The sequence below is a fragment of the Grampus griseus genome (genome assembly GCF_964374135.1).
Source record: "Grampus griseus genome assembly, chromosome: 1".
Taxonomy (NCBI): Eukaryota; Metazoa; Chordata; class Mammalia; order Artiodactyla; family Delphinidae; genus Grampus; species Grampus griseus.
In genome coordinates this window covers 138,997,282-139,025,266 of record NC_139017.1, presented here as the reverse complement: position 1 = coordinate 139,025,266, position 27,985 = coordinate 138,997,282, and the positions used below count along the sequence as shown (strand labels likewise).

The following is a 27,985-nucleotide window of genomic DNA, read 5'->3' as shown; positions in this document are numbered from 1 at the left end:
AACTGAACGCGAATCCCTGACGCAGCGTCCTGGGGCACTGAGGGCGGCGGCCTAGTCTCTGTAACCAGAGCTCCGCATTTTCCGCGTTCTCGCTGCTGCCGCCTTCCGGGACGATGGTGGCCGGCCTGCTGTTGCGCGCCTGGCCCCGGGGCCTTGCTTTTGGCCCGGGAGCCCTCAGTCGGCTCCTAAGCACAGGCTTCGACCCGGGCCAGTACCTGCAGCTGAGCATCGTGCCCACTATGCACTACCAGGACAGTCTGCCCAGGTGAGCCCGGCCTCCCGGTCCCCGCCGTCCACGCGAGCTGGGGTTCGGCCCCAGCCTCTCTCCAATCACTCACGCCTATTCTGCTGAACCCTCTTCCGCCTCTAAAGTTTTACCTGGGACGCTGCCGCATCCTCCAATCTGAAAATCCTGTGACTTTCAGGATCTCATGGTACTGGAACTTCAGAATGCCCGAATTCTCTTCCAGAATCCCCCGCTCCCCTCAGCCATTGTTCTCTCAGATTTTCTCTCCTGAACTCTTCTCGAACTCCTACAAAAAACCGACTTCCAATCAAATATCTAATTGTCCCTCACATTTCTCCCTGAAAAACGTCCAACCTGCATATCGCCAACACGACCCTTAGCCCTCCAACTAGGTTGTCTCCCCGCATTCCTGCACAGAATATGGATCGGTCAATTCCTGATACATAATAGGTACTCTCCCTCAATTTCTCCCAGCACGCCACCTTTTTCACGCCTGTTACTCATAACCCTCAGCCCCACTCCCCATGCCTCCAGTCCTCCTGTATTTTAGCACGCTATCCTCCCCCAAGCAGATTCAAGTATTCATCTTACCCTCCAAGTCCTCAGCATTCTAAGTCCAATCTTCACCTGGAAACCTTTCACCCCTACCAAACCTTCCTCAACACTCCTCCCACCCTCCTCCCTAACCCACATTACTCCCTGCAACTTCAGCCCACCCTCACAGAATTCTAGGCGGCACCCTCAGTACCCCTCCCCAAATCTTCTTATTCACATTAGATACAGAGCCCACCCAAATTCTGTGCCTCCTCACCATAGCTACGCCCCCGCCCCCTTCTAAAACACTTCTCCCAGAATCTACTTCCCCTGTGAAACACAGCTCCCATACATCTTCCTTCTCCTTCCCTCATCCAGTATTTTCTTTAATTCAGCTTCCAGTTTGCCCAGTCTTTGAACTCCCAGCCTTACTCTAAGCTGCCAGGTCTCCTCCAATATTAGAAATGTCCCTAAATTCTTCACCCCCTAAAACCAAACTTTAACTTCTCTACCTACTCACCAGTTAGTTCCTAGTGCCAAGTTCCAAATTTGTTTCACAGAGCCTTTTTACTTCCTTTCTCCCCAAGCCGCTATTAGGGATCTCCCTCCCAGTCCAGGGGCTGGAGACCCTACCCCATGAACAGAACAAAGATTGTCACAGGCATCAACCCCAACTACTAGGTTGCTGTTTTTCTCTACAGCTGGGAACCCCTTAACCCATTGTCCTCACTGCCCACCCCCATCCTCTCAGGAGTATCAGCTGAGGGATTCTTGTCAAATTACAGTGTGCAAACATCTAAAACAAGTTAAAATGAGATTATCTAGCCCCAATCCCACTGTTTAAATTTGGCAGGAGGATGGGGAAGAGAAAGAAAAAGTCTCTGTGCCTGTGAGATAAGCCATGACCTCTTGACTATGAGCTGAGCCAGTATGTGGGGGAAAGGTGAGGAATGACAGAGCCTGTCTTCACTTGCCAAGCCCAGCAACAGATGGCCTTTAACTTTCAGACAGTCCCGGGCCCCACCCAGGTGTAAGGTCAGAGGGGTTTTCTCCATTTTAGAATTGGAAATCTGGGAAGAATATTAAGAATATCAAAGAATATCAAGATCATTTCCTCTAATCCACAGCACAGATATCTTGGAGCTACAAACAGTAGCGCTCATCACCCGTGTATAACTTTAAATGATGACTCCCTCTCCAGGCCTCCACCACCTCACCTGTAAGTTGGAAGTTAGATAAGATAAGATTCCTTTTATCTGAGATTCTGGAGAGGTAAAATGAATTGTCTTTCACACTCATTTTGATGTCACACTTGGTGAAAAGCCCTGGCTTTGAAGTCTGGTAGAACTTAAGTTTCAGATTCTGGATCTGATACTCTTTCTGTATAGCTTCAGGCAATTCAGTCAACCTCTTTGAGCCCTAGTTCTTACCTGTAAGGTAGGAACAGAAAGCACAATTCATAGGGCTATTGTGAGGCTAGAGTGAGATAAGATGCCAAAATAGGGAACTGTCCTTATTAGTTGGCATGGGAAGGACTAGTCCCTTAGTATTAAGTGGTCCAATTGGATCTCCCTCCTTACCTCTTTCTTTTCCTATTATATCACTGCCTTTTAATCAAGTGGCTTTGGACTTGCTTTCCTCTAGGAACCTTTGCACTATCATTTGCTTGGTTTTTAGGTGTTATGTTTTTTTCTTTGCTCTTTTTCAGTGTAGTCAAATATACAAAACATAAAATTTACCATTTTAACTATTTTTAGGTGTACAGTTCAGTTAGGTTTTTTTTTAGGGTTCTATTTATACACACTGAGCAGTTAATTTCAGAATATAAAAATGCAAGTCCGAAGCAGAGAAAGGGTGGAACAACCTGACCTACACATTCACATTATTAATTTGATAACCATTTATTAATAGGGATTTGGAGACCAGTCAGTCATGTTGAGGAGCTTACTGTATAGTGGGGGAGATTTAACAGGTAAACAGTTATGATATAATGGATAAGTAGCAAGCAGCATCTCATGGTGGTTACAGTCATGAGATAGGAGTCAGATTTGATTTTTTTTAAATTAATTAATTAATTTATTTTTGGCTGTGTTGGGTCTTCGTTGCTGCACGCGGGCTTTCTCTAGTTGTGGCGAGGGGGGGCTACTCTTTGTTGCGGTGCGCGGGCTTCTCATTGCAGTGGCTTCTCTTGTTGCAGAGCACAGGTTCTAGGCATACGAGCTTCAGTAGTTGTGGCACGTGGGCTCAGTAGTTGTGGCTCGCGGGCTCTAGAGCTCAGGCTCAGTAGTTGTGTTGCATGGGCTTAGTTGCTCTGCAGCTTGTGGGATCTTCCCGGACCAGGGCTCGAACCCGTGTCCCCTGAATTGGCAGGTGGATTCTTAACCACTGCACCACCAGGGAAGTCCCGAAGCACAGAGTCTTAACTACTGAATTTCCAGGGAAGTCCCTCTGCCCATTTTTTTAAGTCAGGTTGTTTATTTGATGTTGAATTGTATGAGCTGTTGATATATTTTGGACATTAGCCTCTTATTAGTCATATCATTTGCAAATATTTTCTCCTATTCAGTAGGTTGTCTTTTTTTTTTATTTTGGATGGTTTCCTTTGCTGTGCAAAATCTTTTAAATTTGATTAGGTCCCATTTGTTTTTGTTTTGTTTTGTTTTTGCTTTTGTTTCCTTTGCCTTTAGGAAACAGATCAAAAAAAATATTACTGTGATTCATGTCAAAGAGTGTTCTGCCAATGTTTTCTTTTAGGAGTTTTGTGGTTTCCAGTCTTACATTTAGCTCTTTAATCCATTTTTTAAAAATTTTATTTATTTATTTATTTGCGGTATGTGGGCCTCTCACTGTGTGGCCTCTCCCGTTGCAGAGCACAGGCTCCAGACGCGCAGGCTCAATGGCCATGGCTTATGGTCCCAGCCGCTCCGCGGCATGTGGGATCTTCCCGGACTGGGGCACGAGCCCGTGTCCCCTGCTTCGGCAGGCAGACTCTCAACCACTGCGCCACCAGGGAAGCCCTTTAATCCATTTTGAGTTTATTTTTGTGTATGGTTTGATAAAATATTCTAATTTCACTCTTTTACACATAGCTATTCCATTTTCTCAGCACCACTTAAGGAAGAGACTGTTTTTTCTCTATTGTATATTCTTGCCTCCTTTGCCATAGATTAATTGACCATAAGTGTGTGGTTTTATTTCTGGGCTCTCTCTTATGTTCCATTGATCTATGTGTCTGTTTTTGTGCCAGTACCATAGTGTTTTGATTATGCTAGCTTTGTAGTATGGTCTGAAGTCAGAGAATGTGATATCTCCAGCTCTCTTCTTCTTTCTCAAGATTGTTTTGGCTATTTGGGGGTCTTTTGTGTTTCCATACAAATTTTAAAATTATTTGTTCTAGTTCTGTGAAAAATGACATTGGTATTTTGATAGGGATTGCATTGAATCTGTAGATTGCTTTGGGTAGTATGGTCATTTTAATGATATTAATTCTTCCAGTCCATTAACAAGGTATATCTTTCCATCTGTTTGTGTCATCTTCGATTTCTTTCTTCAGTGTCTTATAGGTCTTTTACCTCTTTAGTTAGATTTATTCCTAGGTATTCATTTTGATGCGATTGTGAATGGGCTTGTTTCCTTAGTTTCTCCTCCTGATAGTTCATTGTTAGCATGTAGAGTGCAACAGATTTCTGTATATCAATTTTGTGTCCTGCAACTTTACTGAATTCATTGATGAGCTCTGGTAGTTTTTTAATAGTGTCTTTAGGATTTTCTGTGACATAGTATCATGTCATCTGCAAACTCTGACAGTTTTGCTCCTTCCTTTTCAATTTGGATTCCTTTTATTTCTTTTTCTTGTCTGATTGTTGTGGCTAGGGCTTCCAATAGCATGTTGATTAAAGGAGCAAGAGTGGAATTCCTTGTCTGGTTCCTAATCTTAGAGGAAATGCTATCAGCTTTTCATCATTGAGTATGTGTTAGCTCTGGAGTTATCATATGTGACCTTTATTATGCTGATGTGTGTTCCCTCTGTACTTACTTTGTGGAGAGTATTGTCATAAATAGATGTTGAATTTTGTCAAAAGCTTTTTCTGCATTTATTGAGATGATCGTAAGGCTTTTATTCTTCAATTGGCTGTTGTGATGTATTACATTGATTTGTGGATATTGAACCATCCTTGTGTCCCTGTGATAAATGCCACTTGATCAGGCTGCATGATCTTTTTATTGTATTGTTGGATTTGGTTTGCTAATATTTTACTGAGGATCTTTGCATCTATGTTCATTGGTGATATTGGCCTGTAATTTTCTTTTTGGTGTGGTATCTTTGTTTTTTGTATCACGATGATGCTGGCCTCTTATAATAAGTTTGGAAGCATTACATCCTCTGCAGTTTTTTTTGGAATAGTTTGAGATGGATGGATGTTAACTGTTCTCCACGTGTTTGGTAGAATTCACCTGTGAAGCCACCTGGTCCAGGACTTTTGTTTGTTGGGAGTTTTTAAATTACTGATTAAATTTCATTACTGTTAATTGGTCTATTCATATTTTCTATTTCTTCCTGGTTCAGTCTTGGGAGATTGTACATTCCTAGGAATTTGTCCATTCCTTCTGGGTTGTCCATTTTATTGGAATATAGTTGTTCATAGTAATCTCCTTTGGTCCTTTGTATTTCTGTGGCATCAGTTGTAACTTTTCCTTTTTCATTTCTGATTTTATTAGTTTGGGCCCTCTCTCTTTTTTATTTGATGAGTCTGGCTTAAAGTTTATCAATTTTGTTTATCTTTTCAAAGAACCAGCTCTTATTTTCATTGGTCTTTTCTATTTTTTTTTAGTCTATTTCATTTACTTCTGCTCTGTTCCTTATGATTTCTTTCCCTTTACTAACTTAGTGTTTTGTTCTTTCACTAGTTCCTTTAGGTGTAAGTTTACATTGGTTATTTGAGATTTTTCTTGTTTCCTTAGGTAAGCTTATAGCATTATAAACTTCCCTCTTAGAACTGCTTTTGCTGCATCCCATGAAGTTTGAGTCATTGTGGGTTTTTTTCCATTTGTCTCCAGGTATTTTTTGTTTCCTTTTTGATTTCTTCAGTGATCCATTCGTTGTTTAGTAGTGTGTTGTTTAGCCTCCACATGTTTGTGTTTTTTGCAGTTTATTTCTTGTAGTTGATTTCTAGTCTCACAGCATTGTGGCTGGAAAAGATGCTTGATATGATTTCAGTTTTCTTAAATTTTCTGTGGCTTATTTTATGGCCTAGCTTGTTTTGTGACCTGTCCTGAAGAATGTTCCATGTGCACTTGGAACAGTGTATTCTACTGTTTGGGATAGAATGTTTTTTATGTATCTATTAGGTTCTCTGGTCTAATGTGTAATTTAAGGCCAGTGTTTCCTTATTGATTTTTTGTCTTGATGATCTGTACATTGATGTAAGTGGGGTGTTAAACTCCCCTACTATTACTGTGTTACTGTCAATTTCTCCATTTATGTCTGTTAATGTTTGCTTTATGTATTTAGGTGCTCCTATGTTGGGTGCATATATATATATACACATATATTTTTTTTTTTTTGCGTTACGCGGGCCTCTCACTGTTGTGGCCTCTCCCGTTGCGGAGCACAGGCTCCGGACGCGCAGGCTCAGCTGCCATGGCTCACGGGCCCAGCCGCTCCGTGGCATGCGGGATCTTCCCGGACCGGGGCGCGAACCCGTGTCCCCTGCATCGGCAGGCGGACTCTCAACCACTGCGCCACCAGGGAAGCCCGGGTGCATATATATTTAAAATTATTATACCTTCTTCTTGGATTGATCCTTTGATCATTATGTAGTGTCCTTCTTTGTCTCTTGTAACCATCTTTGTCTTAAAGTCTGTTTTGTCTAATATAAGTATTGCTATCCCGGCTTTCTTTTGATTTCCATTAGTATAGGATATCTTTTTCCATCCCCTCAAATCAGTGTGTGTCTTTAGATCTGAAATGAATCTCTTGTAGGCAGCTTATATATGGGTCTTGTTTTTGTATCCATTCAGCTACTCTGTGTCTTTGAATGGAGCATTTAGTCCATTTACACTGAAAGTAATTATTGATATGTATATTCTTTTTTTAAACATAAGTTTATTGATTTATTTATTTTTGGCTGTGTTGGGCCTTCGTTGCTGTGCACAGGCTTTCTCTAGTTGTGTCAAGTGAGGGCTACTCTTCGTTGTGGTTCGCGGGCTTCTCATCGCGGTGGCTTCTCTTGTTGTGGAGCACGGCCTCTAGGCTCACGGGCTTCAGTAGTTGTGGCATGCAGGCTCAGTAGTTGTGGCTCGCGGGCTGTAGAGCGCAGCTTCAGTAGTTGTGGCGCACGGGCTTAGTTGCTCCATGGCATGTGGGATCTTCCTGGACCAGGGCTCAAACCCGTGTCCCCTGCATTGGCAGGCGGATTCTTAACCACTGAGCCACCAGGGAAGTCCCGATATGTATATTCTTATTGCCATTTTGTTCATTGTTTTGAGACTGTTTTTGTAGTTCTTTTTTGTTCCTTTATTAGTCCTTTTTCTCTTCTCTTGTGATTTGGTGACAATCTTTAGTCTTACCTTTGGGTTCCTTTCTCTTTTTTCTGCGTGTTATCAATTATAGATTTTTGGTTTGTGGTTACCATGAGATTTAAATATAGCCATCTGTGTATATACATGATTGTTTTTAGTTGCTGGTTTCTTAATTTCAAATGCATTTTAACAGCCCTGCATTTGTACTGTCCTTGCATATCATGATGACGGTTTTTGACATCATATTTTAGATCTACTTGTTTTGTGAATCCCTTAACTGCTTATTGTGGCTATAGATGATTTTACCAGTTTTTTCTTTTAACCTTCCTACTAGCTTTGTATGTGGTTGATGATCTAACTTTTTTGTATATTTGCCTTTACTGGTGAGCTTTTTCCTTTTCTAATCTTCATGTTTCTAGTTATGACCTTTTCTTTTTTGCTTAGAGAAGTCCCTTTAACATTTTTTGCAAAGCTGGTTTGGTGGTGCTGAACTCTTTTAGGTTTTGCTTGTTTGAAAAACTTTTGATCTCTCCATCAAATCTGAATGAGAGCCTTGCTGGGTAGAGTATTCTTGGTTGTAGGTTTTTCTTTTTTATCACTTTAAATATATCATGCCACTCCTTTCTGGCCTGCAGAGTCTGCTGAAAAGTCAGCTGATAATCTCATGGGAGTTCCCTTGTAAGTAACTTGTTGCTTTTCCCTTGCTGCTTTTAATATTTTCTCTTTATACTTAATTTTTACCATTTAATTACTATGTGCCTTGATGTGTTCCTCTTTGGGTTCATCCTGTATGGGACTCTTTGTGCTTCCTGGATTTGGATGTCTGTTTTCTTTCACATGTTAGGGACATTTTCAGCTATTATGTTTTCAAATATGTTCTCTGCCCCTTTCTCTGTCTCTTCTCCTTCTGGGATCCCTATAATGTGAATATTAGTACAGTTGATATTGTCCCAGAGGTCCCTTAAACCATCCTCATTGCTTTTCATTCTGTTTTCTTTTTTTTGTTCAGCGTGAGTGATTTCCACTACCCTGTCTTCTAGCTCATGTGATCTGTTCCTCTGTATCATTTAGTCTCCCGTTGATTCCTTCTAGTGTATTTTTCATTTCAGTTAGTGTATTCTTCATCTCTGTTTGATTGTTCTTTATATTTTCTAAGTCTTTGTTATAAACGTCTAACTTCTTGCTCTGTGCATCCATTCTTCTCCTGAGTTCTATGATCGTCTTTACAGTCATTACCCTGAACTCTTTATCAGGTAGACTGCCTGTCTCCACTTCACTTAATTCTTCTTCTGGGGTTTTAGTTTGTTCCTTCATTTGGAACATGTTCCTTTGTCACTTCATTTTGCCTAACTTGCTGTTTTTATCTCTGTGTATCTGGTAGGTTGGTCATGTTTCCCAATCTTGGAGAAGTGGGCTTTTGTAAGAGATGTCCTATGTGTCCCAGTATTGCACTCCTCTTTTGTCACCAGAGCTACGTGCTCTAGAGGTGCCCCTAATGTGGACTGCGTGGGTCCTTCTCCTGTGGTAGGCTGACTACCATGGGCAGTCTGATAGGCTTGGTTGTCCCCTGGTCTGGTTGGTTGCCAGGCCCTGCCGTGTGCAGAGGCTGCTGGCTGCCAGTTGGCTGGGCCGGGTCACAAGGTGGTTGGCTGCAGAGCTCCGGGGGTCCCAGGGCTAGTACTGGCTCACTGGTGGGCAGAGTCAGTTCCTGGGGTCTGGCTGCAGGGCCCAGGGGGCCCAGAGGTTCCAGATCTGGTGCTGGACTGCTGGTGGATGGGGCTGGCTCCTGACACAGCTGGCTGCGGGGTCAAGGGTGTCCCGAAGTTTGTGTTGGCCTGCTGGTGGGTGAGGCCAGGGCCCAACCAGCCCCAGGGCAGGTGCTGCTGGCCTGCTGGAGTCTGAGCTGGGTCCTCCAGCTGAGGGGCTGTTGTTGCCCTGGGGCTGGTGTCCACCAGCTAGTGGGTAGGCTGGTCCTGAGGCTAGAGCAGGCTTACTGGTGGGCAGGTCAGGGATTTGAGGGCTGGTGCCTGCTCACTGGTGGGTGCATCTGGGTCCTGTGATCTCTGGCTGCAGGGCCCTGGGGGTCCTGGGTCTAGTGCCTGTGCACTGGTAAAATTCCTACTTTTAAAGTGTACAGTTCCATGGGGGAGGGTTATATAATCACAGCGTTGTGCAGCTGTCACCACTATCTAATTCATCGCCTCTCCCCGTCATTGCAGTCATTCCCCATTCCCCCAACACCCTTGGTAACCACCAGTCTACTTTCTGAAAAGTGACTTGTTTAAAATTGGAACTCGGGTTTGTTTGGCTTCAAAGCTTAGGCTTTTCCAGCATAGCACACTGTCCCTAAACAAAGAACGAATCCACAGTTGACAGGATTATGCCCCCTTGCATACCTTCAGTTTTCTTCCTCATTGCCTGCTTGGAAGAGCCTGTGTAAGTGTCAGAGTTGATTCTGTCAGAGCAGGGGGGAATCACCGATGGAGTATCCAGTCAGAAGAGGGCAGAGGAGCCAGTCTTGAGAAAACTGGCACTTTTAGGGCAAGAGGACATAATGGAGGAAAACAGAATCAGAAGAAGATGTCAAAACCAACAGGATGGGAGAAGAGAATCTCTCCATCTTCTGCATCCTTAAAGGATCTCATGGTCTGCAGTCTGATGGGGAAGAGAGACATAAATACATAAATGCCTCTAAAAATGATAGAGAAGAATATAGGGTCCTGGGGTACATAGAGGGGTAAAGGAAGGTAATCAACTAATTCACTTAACACACATTGAGTACCTGTTCTGTGCCAGCCCACGTGCCAGTGGAGGTGAGAAAAGGGGATTCAGAGGAAGAATCCTAATGAGTGGTGAGCTCCCCTCTCTATACATCACCATAATCATGTGAGCCAACTCTGCATTTCTTCCCAGCTCCACATTCGGTGACATCATGTTGGTAGCTTGAACTTGGCCATGGTGGGAGATTTACAGAAATTGGTAAATGCTACAAATCAGGGCTTCACCCCCTACCCACCAGAGAGCTGGTTTACTAACCCAGCATTCCTTGGAGTGGATAACAGATGAGGATGGGGAGAAGGTGGTACAATTAGATTTGAGAGGAAAGAAACGTGTTTGATGTTGATGGCAGGTTGTGGAGGTTAGGAGGGTATCGGTCCTTCCTAGAAGTTGGGGAGTGGCTTTCTTTGAGGAGAAATCTGAAGGCAAGTGGTATTTACCTATAACCATATCAGAGAGATTAAGTGACAGAGCTGGGACTTAAGCCTAGGTCTGATTCTAAATGTCCTTGTCTTTTCACCATCAGTAGTTCTTATACTTTTAGACTTCACAGATCAGTAAAATTATAGGGGAAAATACTGTTATCAACATTATTTCTTAAAAAAAAAAGACCTTTAATGACTCTCACCCTAAAACGGGGGGGTGGGACAATCTCAGAATTAAGAACAGACTTTTCATGTAAGCAAATTTAGCTTTGTGAAAAGCTCACTGTACTGTCCATGTTTGTTTTATTTCCTTGTGAACCAGTAACTTCACAACTATGGCCATCTTCTGCAAGTATCAGATAATCCAGTGATATGGACTATGTTGTTATTTGACATTTACAACGAGGGTATTTTATAGAAGGCAAAAATATAGACTTGGTAAGTTTAGCATATTCATTAAGTGATCTTTGATAATTTTTATAGAAAACAGGTGACTTTGTATCCATGATAATAATTTTTTTGTAGAATCTATACTGCCTTAATTTAGTTCCATTGAGAAAATTCAGTTTGTTGTGCTAATAACTCCAAAATAAATCATCACTCTGAAAACTTACTTTACCCCACTAAAGTAAGCTCAAGCTAGAGTTAACACTCCAGAATCTTTTGAATAAGGACTGCTTTTATAAAACTGCCATTGCCTCTAATTTAGAATTGTTTAAAAAGAAGGTAAATTTTCCTTAATGTCCCTACTGTATCAAAACAAAGTCTTGAGAAAGGTAAGTAGGTAACTTTGTACTTATGAGATAGCTGAGCTAGTGTTAGGGATTTTCTGCATAAGTCCATGTAAGGGGACCTACAGTGTTACAGTGTTGTGAATGGTTACTCAGTGCAGCCTAAGTCCATGATGGCTGTAAATTCAGATTTGTTTTTTGACATTGTATTTTGGATAAACATGCATTGAAAAATAAACTGAAGAACTACAGTGTATCTTATTAGTAAGGTCTTAAACTGTGTTTTATGGATAACTTTCAGTTTTCCTAAATGGCTGCTATATTTAGATATTTTGAATGTATCAGTGTTCATTTTGAGTTGGCAGAGGTAACCTAACAAACTTGGATTAAGTTTTGGTACTAGGGGATATATCTTTCAGTAAAATTATTAACATGAAAAAAAAAAGTAGGCCTCACAACATACCCCTGGTGTTTTCATTTCACTGTGGACCTGTAACTTCATTGCCATAGCTGTCATTGGGAATCCACCGGTAGAGAATGATGAGTAAGTAAGCACAGAGGAAGATTTGGTTCTTCCTCACAGGACTCCTGGTGAGCTGGGCATGGCTTGATGGTCGATCCCATGGTTGGCTGGCCCATTGGACAGACCTGTGTTTCCCTTTTGTATGATTCTCTGTCATAAAATACACTAGAAAATTTAAAAATAGAAGTTTTTTTTCATCTTGGGAGAGAAAAAGACAGTCGTTCAAACTAAGGGTAGAAATAAAATCAGTGCCAGTACAGGGTTAACACAGGTATTATAACAGTGACAGGAAACAGGAATTTTGGGGCAGCTTCTGCTTCCCCATTTTGAATCTGTTAGTGTGTTTACTAATTCAGCTTATGAAATTCATCATTAATACATTAAAAAGTTATTATTTTACTTTAAAAAAAGAGCTACCAATTATACTTAAATTCATCTATTCTCATTTGTAAGTGGCTTCCTTTTGTTGTTTGTTTTTTTTGGAAAGAAGTTAATTATCCAGTAATTATTGGTTAGTTTGGGTTGGGAAGCTAGTTAACCTCTTCCACAGATTGTCACCCTTACACTTGACCTTACTTTCTTCCCAGGCTGCCTATTCCCAAACTTGAAGACACCGTTAGGAGATACCTCAGTGCGCAGAAGCCTCTCTTGGATGATGGCCAGTTCAGGTAAAAGCTGAGAACCCTGAATGGCCATGGATGGGTGGCTCAGGGGAGGCTGGCAAGTGCCGGGGAACCAAGTTTCAGGGAGTGTCTGTGATTTGATTGGGTCACCAGGCACCTAGGACCTGGTCTTTACGTTTGCAAGTTCAGGAAATAGATTTTTCACTCATGAAGGGCTGACCAGGCCCTGAGGTGAGAGTCTCTTTAACTAGACTCAACAGGCAATGGTTTATAAGCCAGAATGCCAAATTTGTGCTATCTTGGTGGGTGTTACCTGGTTGGCTAGCTGGTACCAGTCATTTACAGGGGGCGTGTGCTCTTGGTAGGGAGGTTCATTAAGGAGAGCATGTGGCAGACCAGAAGTTTGCTTGGTGAGCATATGTACTGGGTTGGATAGTGTGCCCTCCAAATTCATTCCCTTTTGAGAACCTCGTTATGTGACCTTATTTGGAAATAGGGTAGTTGCAGATGTAATTAATTAAGATGAGGTCATACTGGAGAGAGCTGAGTCCTTAATCCAATATGATTGGTATATTTATAAGAAGAGGAGAGACACAGAGACAGCCATGTGAGGACAGAGGCAGATTACAGTGGATTAACAAGGCAAGGAATGCCAAGGATACCTGGTAACACCAGAAGCTAAGAGAAAGTCCTGGAACAGATTCTCCACTGGGGTCTTCAGAGAGAATATGGTCTTGTCAGCACCTTGATTCTGTACTTCTAGCCTCCAGAACTGTGAGAGAATAAGTTTCTATTGTCTTAAGCCATCCAGTCTGTGGTACTTTGTTATGGCAGTCCTAGGAAACTAATTCAGTATGGAATTGGAAAATAATATTGGATATTGTTAAAAAGCGGATTCCATCAAGCTCTTGTATCCTGGTATAGTACTCTTTTTCCACAATGGGAATTTGTCGTGCAAATAACTGGCCTTCTCATTAGAATCACGGAGTCCTTCAATGGACAGTGCTGGGAAAAAAAAGATGAACCATTCATAATGTAGTCCTCTGCTTTTAAATATTCCACATTAGTCACTTGAAGCTTCTATTGACATGGTAATGATGTAATAGCTACCTGCTACTAAGTATTATGTTTCAAACTATCCTAAATCCTTAGCTCTTATAAATATTTTAAAAATCATGTAAGGTGGTATATTATCTCTATTTTACATATAGAGAAACTGAGACTGAGAGAGATCAAGTAACTTGTCCACGGTTATACAGTTTGAAAGTAACAGAGCTAGAATTCAAACTTAGCTCTTCTTGGCTCCAAAGCTTATATCATTTTCTCCATGCCTCCTAGATTACACATTATTTTATGAGATGTGGATTCATCTTCCTAATCAATCATTTTAAGATATCCTAGATTTATCTGTTTAGATTGATTCCTGTTCTTCTGACCAGAGGTACTTTCTGATCTCAGTCCCTGGTTCTAGGGATATGCTATTGGGGACCCAAAGTTCTGTGATGAGTTCTTGGCCATGAATCTAAAAATCGTCTATTCCCCAGCCGCATAGCACAGGGAGATCAGCTCAGTGCTCTGTAACCACCTAGAGGGGTAGGATAGGGAGGGTGGGAGGGAGACGCAAGAGGGAGGAGATATGGGGATATATGTATATGTATAGCTGATTCACTTTGTTATAAAAGCAGAAACTAACACACCATTGTAAAGTAATTATACTCCAATAAAGATGTTAAAAAATAATAATAATAAATAAATAAAAATCATCTATTCCCTGCCATGGTTTGACTCTATCTTTTTTTGAACATTTCAGGAAAACGGAACAATTGTGTAAGAGTTTTGAAAATGGGATTGGAAAAGAACTGCACAAGCAGCTGGTCGCTCAGGACAAGCAGAATAAACATACGAGCTACATTTCAGGTGGGTAGGCAAGGCTGTGGGCTTGATATTTCCAGAGCCCTCTGTAATTGAAAGCAAGTCATCTTCTCTCCTGTTTTAATCTCACAGATATTTTTGGTGAGACCAGCACTGAAGTGTTATCTCATCCTCTCTTCCTGAGGTAAACATTAAGGTTGAGTGAGTTCATCCTCCACTGAGGTGCTGCCTGGAGTCCATGCTCAAGAGCAGTAGCTTGCCTGCTCTGTAGGTGGGATCAAGACAGAACCTAATCATTGGTTCTGTCTGTAAAGGATGCAGGATTTAGTCCTATGTCCTGTGTGTATCATTCTAGGTCCTTCACGGTCTGGCCCAACTGCCCGATCCAGCCTCATCTCTTACCATCCTCCCTGACACACCCATGCTTCAGCAAAACTGAACAGCTCCTTCCCTCAACCCGTTAGTCTTTCATTCTTCTGTGCCTTTATCCATGTTGTTCGCCCCACCATTTTTTACCTGGCAAATTCTTCCTTTAAGACCCAGTTAGGGTGGTTATGAGAAGTTCAGGACAGGGGCTAGGCAAAATGGGAGATGGGGATCAAAAGGTACAAACTTCCAGTTATAAAATAAGTCAGTCCTGGGGATGTAATGTATAACCCGGTGACTATAGTTAATAATACTGTATTGTATATTTGAAAGTTGCTGTGAGTATAGATTTTAAAGCTTCTCATAAGAAAGAAAATTTTCTACGTATGTATGGTGATGGATGTCAGCTAGACTTATTGTGCTGAGCATTTTGCAGTATATACAAATATCAAATCATTATGTTGTACACTTGAAACTAATATAATGTTATATGTCAATTACATCTCAATTAAGAAAAAGAAAAAAAAAAAGATCGAGTAGGATGATTTTTCTATGAAACCTTTCAGCCCTTCTTCCCATTCAGAGTTGGTTGCTTTCACCTCTGTTCCCACAGCACTTCTTTTAACTCAGTTTATATTTTTAATAAGGTTATACATGCATATAGTTTAAAGAATCAGATAGTTTTCTCAGGCTTGTTAGGAGAAACAGAAATTTCCTGACCTTGCCCTAATTTCTCACTTCTCATTTTCCGCCATTCTCTAAATTACTGACTCATATTAATGCATCTTTTGTAGTTTTAGGCATTATCTATTGATGTCTCACTGTAAAAGATTAGGATTTAGCAGTCTCTTATATCCTCACCACATTTCTATCCCCTCATTGTCACAGTATAGTTATTTGTAATTTTCGTTTGCTCAATACCTAGTGTTTACACTATTATAATCATGTAAACACTATTGTCAGCTGAATTGTGTAGCACATTGGAATTGTTTTTCCTTTCCCATATGAACTTTGTTTTCTCTGAAGTTAATAATTCTACTTTCTTTTGCTTTCTATGTGCTTAATAATTTACCTGGGATTTTTTTTTTTTTTAATTCTCATCTTCCTTCCTAGTCTGTCTCGAATTTGCTTTTTGCTGGTTTGTTTTACCCTCTTTTCTTTCTTCAGATGTTTCATAATCCTTCTCTGTTGTCTTAGATCTGAATGAGATATTTAAAAGTTGTGGCAAGCTCTGTAGATGAGGGCGTGCTTGTCAGTCACAGCTTCACTGTAATGTGATCAGCTAAACCATTTCCTCGGGGTGCCCCTAATGTTGGTGTCTTTGGGTTAGACTCCCAGGGAAGGCTTTTCCGGTAAACTGCCAAAAGGTATTTTCCTGTTTGCTGCTGTCGTAGGAGTGGGATAAGGGAAAAAGACTTGAGCTCTCATATGTAACTTATGTCCCCCAATTTTACTTTCTCCAGTGAATAAAACTTAAGTCTCCTATTTGGAGTGGGGAGGGAATCTGGGGTGTGGGGTGGGGGTTTAATTGAACAGCCCTTCAACCAGATATATCTAGGCTGCTACTTCCTGAGCCCTCTGGGGGTTCTGCTGTGTAAATCATACTGTTTCTTGGCTTTCTCTGCTGCCAGGTTAGGTTGAATTGGCTAGAGAGCTTTCCAATTTCTAATATTTGTTCTTTTCTCGTCTCTCATTCTCTTTGCCTTATTGGTTTCTGTCTCTTTAAATTCTTTTACTGAACAGATCAGAGGCATAAATTCATGTCTTCTTTTGTCAAATACGTCTTGCCCCCATTTTAATGCATTGCATTATGTTTTAATTCTATTTGTCTCCTTCATCAGAGTTCTTCTGAATTAAAGTCCATGCCCTATTCCTCTCTATATCCCCTGGGCCAGGGCCTGGCACAGCACTGATTCGCAAGGAATGAAGGGACCAACAAATGAATAATAGATAAATTCATGTCCATTAATCCTTTCCCAATACTTTATATGTAAAAACTATTTCTTTGAATCAAAGATAGGCTATATTTGATTAGGAATTTCCTAATCCCACCAGGAACTTCCCTTGAAAACACATTTTCTGATAAGATACTGCCTCTGGAATTTTTACAAGCAAAACATCCACAGGAATACAGAGGGCTGGTTGGAGTGATTCACTCGCACTGATAGTTATTTCTAATTGCTTTTCAAGCATTTCCTAAAAGAGGGAGTGCAGTAATGTACATAGTACACAGAAGGATGGTGAAGACTTTCTGCCATATTAGGGAGACAGTCAGGTGTGAATGTTGTCCCTGAAAGGAGATGAAGCATGAGAAACCTAAGCGGATGGGGTGGGAATTAACAACTATTCTATTTCAGCATGAATGCCAGTGAGGTATTATTGTTTTTTATTTCTGTAAGTGTCAAAAAAGGAAACGGAGTGAGGAAGAAAAAGTAATTAATAAACATTAGGGAAATGTAAATCAAAACCACAATGATGGTTACCCACCAGAATGGCTCCAATCAAATAAGACTTATAGTAACAATAACAAATGCTGCTGAGGATGTGGAGAAATTGGAACCCTTGTATACTGCTGGTGGTAATGGTTCAGCCACTTTGTTTTTTTTTTAAATTATTTTATTTATTTATTTTTGGCTGCGTTGGTTTTTTGTTGCTGCGCGCGGGCTTTTTCTAGTTGCAGCGAGCGGGGGCTGCTCTTCGTTGTGCACAGGCTTCTCATTGCGGTGGCTTCTCTTGTTGCGGAGCACGGGCTCTAGGCACGTGGGCTTCAGTAGTTGTGGCTTGCGGGCTCTAGAGCACAGGCTCAGTAGTTGTGGCGCACAGGCTTAGTTGCTCCACGGCATGTGGGATCTTCCCAGCCCAGGGCTCGAACCCATGTCCCCTGCATTGGCAGGTGGATTCTTAACCACTGCGCCACCAGGGAAGCCCTGGTTCAGCCACCTTGTAAGGCACCCTGGCAGTTCCTCAAAAGGTTAAACATAGAGTTCAGTCCAAGATGGTGGAGTAGAAGGACATGGAGCTCACCTCCTCCCACAAATACATCAGAAACACATCTACATGTGGGACAGTTCTCACGGGACATCTACTGAAAGCTTGCAGAAGATCTCATACAACCAAAGCTGCAAGAAAGATCTCGTGTAACTGGGTAGGACGAATGGAAAAGGGAGAAGAGGATGTGGGACAGGACCTGTGCTCCTGGGAGGGAGCGGTGAAAGAGGACAGCTTCCCTCACCCTGAGAACGTCCTTCACTGGCTGGGAGGTCCACCAGGACAGATAGGGAGCTTCAGAGGCTGGAGAGGAGAGTGTGGGAGCTGGCTTGCCGCCCTGCAGGGTAGAGATACACCAACATAGATGGTTCTGGCCATGTTGCCACATTTCTGAGCCCAAGACGCGTGCCTGCTGGTGTGTGCAGTGACTGGGTGCTGAAACTCAGGTTTCAGAGGACAGACCAGGGAGAGGACACGGTTTGGCTGTGGGGAGACATCCCAAAGGGCCTGGAGTGTGACCCAGGCTGCAACTGGGCGTGCACACAGGATGGAGCATGGGTCTGCCATAGGAGCCCCATTGTCAACACACGGGGGGAGGGGGGTGGGCCTGCCATAGCAGCCTCACTGTCAGCATGCTCACAGCAGGGTGTGACTCCAATCACCACAGATGCTGTGAACTTTGTGGGTGGCACACATGAAGGCGGGCCTGAAATCTGAGCTTATCGCTGGCGATCCCACTGCAGGTGCTGGGTTGCAGCTTTGGCAGGTTGCCGCTCTGGCAGAATTTGGGTTCAGGACTGCACGTGCCTGCCTGGGGGCTGTCTGAGCTGATTACCAGCAGTCCCACTGTGGGTGCAGGGAGGTGGCCCCAGTGAGTTCTCACTATGGTGGATTTGGGACCAGAACCACGCATGCCTGAAGGCCATCTGGGTCGATTGTAGGCGGGCTCAGGGAACACAACTCCAGTGGGTTTATGGAGCAACCACTTTGTGAGTGCACCTGCACGCTTAAGGGACCTCAGGTTACCAGAGCCCCCAAGCAAAGGTGTCCCCCAAGGGCAGTGCCAGGCAATAGTGGTCTTTGTGGGTGCTCACACCAGGTGGCAGGCAGCATCACAGAATCGCACGTCCTGGCAGACAGTTCCTGGGGAGAAACATGCAGCAGCTCCTTTCCCAGAAGGAGTGCTCCAGTCCCGCCTACTTCACACCACAGCTTAGAACCAGATCTGGGGACTTCTACTACAACAACTGGGGAGCAGACCCTTCCCCTCTGCCGGGCTGTGACATCCACAAAGCAAAGAGGAGGCCCCACCCAACATCCAGTGCGGGCTCTGGTCACCACAACACCAAACACACCCCCTATCAAGGGTACAAGGGCCACCCTGAGGAAAGAGATGGCAAGCATCCATACCAAAAACAGCCCTCACACGAGAAATTTTGGATTCAAGCAGGCTACACAGGGACACTCCCACATAAATACAGCCCTTCAAGACCACAGTAGATAACTCTTTCTCCTAAATTCACAGTCAGAGAAATATAAGAAAAATGAAAAAGCAGAGGAATCACTCCCAATTAAAAGAATAAGAGAAATCCCCTGAAAGAACAATGAAACAGATGACCACTCCAGTCTACCAGACCACAAGTTCAAAAAGGAAGTAATAAAAATGCTGAAGGAATTAAGAAAAGCTATTGTTAGAAATTCAGATCATTGTAACAAGGAACTAGAAACTACAAAGAGGAGCCAATCAAAATTACACCACTCAATTGCCAAGATGAAAACAAAGCTAAAGGCAATAAATAGCAAACTAAATAATGCAGAAGAATGAATAAGTGATCTGGAAGATAGAATAGTGGAAATCACCCAAAGAACAGCAGACAAAGACAAATAAAAAAAAGTGAAAGCAACATACGAGATCTATGGGATAACGTAAAGCATGCCAATCTACACATAATAGGAATCCTAGAAGCAGAAGAAAGAGAAAAGGGGATCGAAAATGTACTTGAAAAAATTATGGCTGAAAACTTCCCAGACCTAAAGAAGGAAACAGATTTCCAGGCACAGGAAGCACAGAGGTCCCAAACAAAATGAACCCAAACAGACCTACTCTAAGACATATCATAATTAAAATGCCAAAAGTTAAAGATAAAGAGAGAATTCTAAAAGTAGCAAGAGAAAAACAAATAGGCAGTTACAAGGGAACCCTCATAAGGCTATCAGCTGATTTCTCTACAGAAATTTTGCAGGCCGGAAGGGAGTGGCAAGATATATTCAAAGTCCTGAAAGGGAAAAACCTGCAACCTAGGATACTCTACTCAGCAAGATTATCATTTAGAATAGAAGGAGAGAGAAAGAATTTCTCAGACAAGCAAAAACTAAAGGAATACAGGAATACTAAACCTATCTTAAACTAAATATTGAAAGGTCTTCTCTAAATGGAAAAGAAGCAAGAATCTATAGGAAAGAGAAAACAACAGTAGAAGAGATAAGTATATAAAAGGATTAAAGCTCACTGAAATAAGTCAGTACATAGGTTTAAAATTTTTTTTTAATTGTATGAAAGCGATTACAACTACGGTGTTCAGCAAAAGAATAAACATGAAGATGTAAAATGAGACATCAAATCTCAAAATGTGGGGGAGGGGAGTAAGAAAATATAGATCTTTTAGAATGTGTTTGAGCTTATATGACTACCAGTCTAAAGCAAGTAGATTTAGTGATGGGTTAACATACTTGAAAATCAGAGTAACCACAAATCAAAATCATATTTAAAAGATTCACAAAAAAAACAAAAAGAAAAAAGGTACTCAAGCATAATACAAAAGAAAACCATCAAACCACAAAAGGAAAAACAAAAAGAAGAAACAAAGAAGATATACAAAATCAACTGAAAAACGAGGTTTAAAATGACAATAAATACATACTTATCAATAATTACTTTAAATGTCAATGGACAAAAGGCTCTGATCAAAAGACGTAGAGTGGCAGACTGGATAATAAGACAAGAACCTACAATATGCTGCCTACAGTAGACCCACTTAAGGGCAAAGAACACATATGGATTGCAAGTGAGGGGATGGAAAAAATATTTCATGCAAGTGGAAATGACAAGAAAGCAGGGATAGCAATACTTAAATCAGACAAAATAGACTTTAAAACAATGTCATAAAGAAAGATAAAGAAGGACACTGTATAATGATAAAAGGATCAATACAAGAAGAGGATATTACATTCATTATCCTATATGCTTTCAATATAGGAGCACCTAAATACATAAAACAAATACTAACAGACATAAAGGGAGAATTGATGGGAATACAATAATAGTAGGAGACTTTAACACCCCACTGACGTCAATGGACAGATCTTCCAGACAGAAGATCAGTAATGCAACAGAGACTCTAAATGACACAATAGAACAGATTTAATTGATATCTTCAGGACATCACATCCAAAAAAACCAGAATACATTCTTTTCAAGTGCACATGGAATGTTGAAGAGGAGGGAACACTCCCAAAGTCATCCTATGAAGCCACCATCATCCTGATACTAAAACCAGACAAAGACACTATCAAAAAAGAAAATTAAAGGCCAATATCTTTGATGAATATGGATATAAAAATCCTCAACAAAATATTAGCAAACCAAAGCCAACAGCGCATAAAAAAGATCATACACCATGATCAAGTTGGATGCATCCCAGGGTCACAAGGGTGGTTCAGATATGCAAGTCAATCATGTGATACACCACATCAACAAGAGAAAAGACAAAGACCATATGATCATCTCAGTAGATGCAGAAAAAAACATTTGATAAAATTCAACATTCATTCATGATAAAAACTCTTACCAAAGTGGGTATAGAGGGAACATATCACAATATTATAAAAGCTATTTATGACAAACCCACAGCCAATATACTACTCAACAGTGAAACGCTAAAAGCCTTCCCACTAAATTCTGGAACAAGACAAGGATGCCCACTCTTACCACTTCTATTCAACATAGTATTGGAAGTCCTAGCCACAGCAATCAGATAAGAAAAAGAAATAAAAGGTATCTAAATTGGAAGGGAAGAGGTAAAATTGTCATTATATGTAGATGACAGGATACTCTATATAGAGAACCCTAAAGACTCCCAAACACAGAAACTATTAGAACTGATAAACGAATTCAGTAAGGTAGAAGGATACAAGATTAACATAGAGAAATCAGTTGCATTTCTTTACACTAACAATGAAATATCAGGAAGACAAAGTAAAAAAAAATCCCTTTTAAAATTGTGTCCAAAAAAAGTGAAATACCTAGGAATAAACCTGACCGAAGAGATGAAAGACTTATATGCTGAGAACTATAAAAACATTGATAAAGGAAATTGAAGGTGATTCAAAGAAATGAAAAGAAATACCATGCTCTTGGATTAGAAGAATTAATATAGTTAAAATGGCCATACTACCCAAAGCAATCTACAGATTTAACATGATCTGTATCAGATTACCCATGACATTTTTCACAGAACTAGAACGAATAATCCTAAAATTTTACATGGAACCACAAAAGACCCAGAATTGCCAAAGTAATCCTGAGGAAAAAGAACACAGCTAGAGGCATAATCTTCCCAGACTTCAGGCAATACTACAAAGGTACAGTAATGTAAACAGTATGGTATTGGCACAAAAACAGACATATGGATCAGTGGAACAGAATAGAGAGCCCAGAAATAAATCTACACATCTACAGTCAATTAATCTACAACAGAGTAGGCAAGAATATACAATGGAGAAAGGACAGCCTCTTCAATAAGTGGTGCTGGGAAAACTGGACAGCTACATGTAAAAGAACGAAATTAGAACATTCTAACACCATATACAAAAATAAGCTCAAAATGGATTAAAGACCTAAATGTAAGACCAGATACTATAAAATTCCTAGAGGAAAGCATAGGAAGAACATTCTTTGACATAAACCACAGCAATATTTTTTTAGATCTGTCTCCTAGAGTGATGGAAATAAAAGCAAAAATAAATGATTGGGACCTAATTAAACTTAAAAGCTTTTGCACAGCAAAGGAAACCATAAACAAAATGAGAAGATAACCTGCGGAATGGGAGAAAATTTTTGCAAATGATGTGACCAACAAGGGATTAATCTCCAAAATTTACAAAGAGCTCATACAGTTCAGTATCAAAAAACAAACAACCCAATCAAAAAATGGTCAGAATGGGACTTCCCTGGTGGCACAGTGGTTAAGAGTCTGCCTGCCAATGCAGGGGACACGGGTTCGATCCCTGGTCTGGGAAGATCCTACATGCTGTGGAGCGGCTGGGCCCGTGTGCCACAACTACTGAAGCCCACGTGCCTAGAGCCCATGCTCTGCAACAAGAGAAGCCACCACAATGAGAAGCCCGTGCACCGCAATGAAGAGTAGCCCTGCTCGATGCAACTAGAGGAAGCCCGCACGCAGCAACGAAGACCCAACGCAGCCAAAAATAAATTTATAAATAAATAAATAAATTGTATATCTTAAAAAAAAAAGGGGGGCAGAAGACCTAAATAGACATTTCTCCAAAGAAGATATACAGGTGGCCAACAGACACATGAAAAGATGCTCAACATTGCTAATTATTAGAAAAATACAAATCAAAACTACAATGAGGTATTACCTCACACCAGTCAAAATAGTCATCATCAGAAAGTCTACAAATAAATGCTGGAGACAGTGTGGAGAAAAGGGACTGTTGGTGGGAATGTAAATAGGTGCAATATGGAGAACAGTATGGAGGTTCCTTAAAAAACTAAAAATAGAGTTACCGTATGATCCAGCAATCCCACTCCTGGGCATATATCCGGAGAAAACTCTAATTCGAAAAGAGACATGCTCCCCAATGTTCATAGCTGCACTATTTACAGTAGCCAAGACATGCAAGCAACCTAACTGTCCATAGACAGATGAATGGATAAAGAAGATGTGGTATATATATATGATGGAATATTACTCAGCCATTAAAAAATGAAATAATGCCATTTGCAGCAACATGGATGGACCTGGAGATTATCATATAAACTGAAGTAAGTGAGACAAAGACAGCCATCATATATCACTTATGTGTGGAATCTAAAATATGATACAGATGAACTTATTTCCAAAACATGTTTGAAACAGACTCACAGACATAGAAAACAAACTTATGGTTGCCAAAGGGGGAAAGGTTGGCGTGGGGGAGGGATAAATTAGGAGTTTGGAATTAACAGAGACACACTAATATATCTAAAATAGATAAACAACAAGGACTTACTGTATAGCACAGGGAACTATATTCAGTATCTTGTAATAATCTCTAATAGAAAAGAATCTGAAAAAGGCTAGGTATATGTATATGTATAACTGAATCACTTTGCTGTACACCTGAAACTAACACAACATTGTAAATCAACTGTACTTCAATAAAAAAAGAAAAAATTAATAAAAAATCAAACAGTTTCAGTCAAAAAAAGGGGGGTTAAACATAGACTTGCCATATGACCTAGCAATTCCACTCCTAGCTATATCCCCCAAGAGAACTGAGAACATATGTCCACATGAAAATTTGTACATACCAGCATTATTCAAAATAACCAGTAAGTGGAAACAACCCAAATGTCCTTCTACAAATGAATGGATAAACAAAATGTGGTACATTATTGGAACATTATTTAGCAATAAAAGGAAATGAAGACTGATATATGCTATAGCATGGATGAACTGTCAAAACATTATTGTAAGTGATAGAAGTCAGATGCAAAAGACCACATATTATATGATCCCATTTACCATTTATGAATTATTGCAGAGGAAAAAAATAATCAGAAAATTCCATCCTCTGGAGGTTAATGTCACTTCTTCTGAATATGCTTGATTTTTTTTTCTTTAGGAACTGCATTAACTCTTTATTGTTCTTTTTTAATTTTTATTTTTTAGGTCCCTGGTTTGATATGTACTTAACTGCTCGAGACCCAGTTGTCCTGAACTTTAATCCATTTATGTCATTCAACCCTGACCCAAAGTCCGAGTACAACGACCAGCTCACCCGGGCAACCAACATGACTGTCTCTGCCGTCCGGTTTCTGAAGACACTTCGGGCTGACCTTTTGGAACCAGAAGTGTTCCACTTGAACCCTGCCAAAAGTGACACTGATACCTTCAAGAGACTCATACGCTTTGTGCCTTCTTCTCTGTCCTGGTATGGCGCCTACTTGGTCAATGCATATCCCCTGGATATGTCCCAGTATTTTCGGCTTTTCAATTCCACTCGTTTACCCAAACCCAGTCGAGATGAACTCTTCACTGATGACAAGGCCAGACACCTCCTGGTCCTAAGAAAAGGACACTTCTATGTCTTTGATGTCCTGGATCAAAATGGGAACATTGTGAGCGCCTCAGAAATCCAGGCTCATCTGAAGTACATTCTCTCAGACAGTAGCCTGGCCCCCGAGTTTCCACTGTCATATCTGACCAGTGAGAACCGGGACATCTGGGCAGAGCTCAGACAGAAGCTGGTGAGTGGTGGCAACGAGGAGACCCTGAGGAAAGTGGACTCTGCTGTATTCTGTCTCTGCCTAGATGACTTCTCCATTAAGGACCTTGTCCACTTGTCCCACAACATGCTGCACGGTGACGGCACAAACCGCTGGTTTGATAAATCCTTTAACCTCATTATAGCCAAGGATGGCACTGCTGCTATCCACTTTGAGCATGCTTGGGGCGATGGTGTTGCAGTGCTCAGGTTTTTTAATGAAGTGTTTAAAGACAGCACTCAGGCCCCTGCTATCACTCCACGGAGCCAGCCAGCTAACACTGACTCTTCTGTCGCCGTACAAAAACTCAACTTCAAGCTGAATGATGCTTTAAAGACTGGCATTAGCACTGCTAAGGAAAAATTTGATGCCACCATGAAAACCCTCACCATTGACTACATCCAGTTTCAGAGAGGAGGCAAAGAATTCCTGAAGAAGCAGAAGCTGAGCCCTGACTCGGTGGCTCAGCTGGCCTTCCAGATGGCCCTCCTGCAACAGTACGGGCAGACAGTGGCCACCTATGAGTCCTGTAGCACTGCAGCATTCAAGCATGGCCGCACCGAGACCATCCGCCCGGCCTCCATCTTCACAAAGAGGTGCTCTGAGGCCTTTGTCAGGGAGCCCTCCAAGCACAGTGCTGGAGAGCTTCAGCAGATGATAGCCAAGTGCTCCACGTACCACAACCAGCTGACCAAAGAAGCAGCGATGGGTGAGACAGGGTTTGGGGAGCATGCCCTTAGGTCTTGTTGCCCTCAGCACTGGGGTAAGCCTCAGCACTATCCTACCCCACATCTGATTTCCGCCTCTTCACTAGGTTTAATCCACCTGCCAACTGATTATTATTTTTTTCTATCTTAGCAGTCCAAACAGCCAGACTAGCCATTAGGGTTCAGAATATTCTCTCCTCTTAAGCAAGGATGGGGAAATGCATCCAACTTCGTCCTCATTTAAGGTCACTTTCAGCCATGTTACATACTCTCTCTTCCTATTATTTATTGGTCATCAGACTCACTTTTGACAACGTAGGATTTCTAAGCCCACGGCCTCTCTTACTTCACTTCAGTTGAAGTGTATTGGTTGCCTGTAAATAGGCCAACTCAGAAGCTCTTCCCAACCTAAGTGTCTTCTTTCTTTGCCTCTTCATAGTAAAATTCGAGACCCAGAAAGGACCTGGAGGATCACACAGTCCAGTTCCTTCATGTAGCCAAAGTCCTGGAACTGAAAGGGACCTCCAAGACATTCTAGTCTCATCCTTCTCTAATTTTATAAGTATGAAACTGAGACCACTGGCTCAGGGTCACGCAGCAAATTATCAGGAAAGCGGAGATTAGAACCCTGGTCAAATACCCCTTCCATTTTGTTCCACTGACTCAGTCTTGTCTTTTACACTTGATTTGGACTTTGGCTTTTACCTTAGTTTTTGAGTCCATAGTGTGTTCTCCACGTACTTTTCTTGACTGTTTGACTAAACTGATTCAATTTCAAAATTTTAAAAATCATGTTCATTTTAGGCTGATTTTTAGCTCAGCTGTTCACAGCTTTTTAAAAAGGAATATTCTAGAATGAACTGAGCCAGAGGTTAGCAAGCCGGAGGTGTGCATGCAGAGATAAACAAACCCTTCTTCCACTATCAAGGATGCTGTGAAGGTGCTCCTACCATGGGTCGGAGGTTTTACCAAGTGAGGTCCCTTTCAGTTCTGAGATTCTTAGACTCTGGTTTTCCATTTTGTCTCTGACAGGCCAGGGCTTTGATCGACACTTGTTTGCCCTGCGGTACCTGGGAGCAGCCAAAGGGATTGACCTGCCCGAGCTATACCTGGACCCTGCGTATAGGCAGATAAACCACAACATCCTGTCCACGAGCACGTTGAGCAGCCCAGCAGTGAACATCGGCGGCTTTGCCCCCGTGGTCCCTGATGGTTTTGGCATTGCGTATGCTGTTCATGACAACTGGATAGGCTGCAACGTCTCTGCCTACCAAGGCCGCAATGCCCACGAGTTTCTCCAGTGTGTGGAGAAGGCCTTAGAAGACATGTTTGATGCCTTAGAAGGCAAAGCCATCAAATCTTAACTTCTGGGTGGATGAAAAGCCTCTATTCCTTCATCAACATGAAAACTGGGGCCTCTGTAACCAGTAGGCACTGTTCTGTGACTAATGAAACTAATTGTGAGGTGCCTGAGCACCAGTGCTATAAGGTTTGAGCTTTAAAACCGTGGTTTTAAAGCTAAGCATGTAATTTCCAAGTGGAACTAGATCACAACTAAAGATAATGTGAGATTTCAATTTTAAGGACATTTGATCAGGAGGTAAGACTTAGAAAATAACTCAGGTGTATTTATTGTGGAAGCAGAAATAAAATGCAATTCATGCTTAGAGGTGGTTCCTCTTAGGTTTTGGGTTTTTTTGTTTTTGTTTTTAATTGTTTAACCTTGTTGCCTAATCCCCACAAAGAACTTTCCAGTAGTAAGTTCAGGTGATAGTAAGTTCATATTGGCTCCTGGCTCTTCGGGTGATGGTAGGAAATGCTCTTTTATCTTTCCTGTAAACTTGCTTCTCTCTCCTGGGATATCCTTTGTTTAAAAAACCTCTTCATTTTTCTAAGGAGTAAAGCACTACTGCTCGATTCTGATAGTCCTGCTGCAATAAAGGGTTATATCCATGGATTTAGGGAGTTCTATATCACTGTTCTTCCAGCCAAATGAAGATTAATAACTGGTGTGTATTTATTTTTACCAGTTGAATCTTGTGTGCTAATTATGGAATAAGATAGAATTATTGCTCTATACATTTTGCACTTGAAACCTCTCCATTGAGTGAGCACAG

The 27,985-nt window shown here is 41.5% G+C and overlaps 1 protein-coding gene across 2 annotated transcripts; it reads left to right on the top strand.

Moving 5' to 3' along the window:
• The first annotated feature begins 15 nt into the window (after positions 1–15).
• On the top strand, positions 16–27,769 carry CPT2 (carnitine palmitoyltransferase 2). 2 transcript variants are annotated; one of them, XM_082660683.1, is made up of 5 exons: positions 16–265; positions 12,348–12,428; positions 14,194–14,300; positions 24,566–25,870; positions 26,901–27,769. In XM_082660683.1, exons 1-5 carry the CDS (start codon positions 114–116, stop codon positions 27,230–27,232), a joined length of 1,977 nt encoding a protein of 658 aa, XP_082516809.1. In that variant the 5' UTR covers positions 16–113; the 3' UTR covers positions 27,233–27,769. The 2 variants fall into 2 exon arrangements, with proteins under 2 accessions (XP_082516809.1, XP_082516810.1); XM_082660684.1 differs by lacking the exons at positions 16–265; positions 12,348–12,428; positions 14,194–14,300 and adding an exon at positions 14,412–14,439.
• Positions 27,770–27,985: the final 216 nt, after the last annotated feature.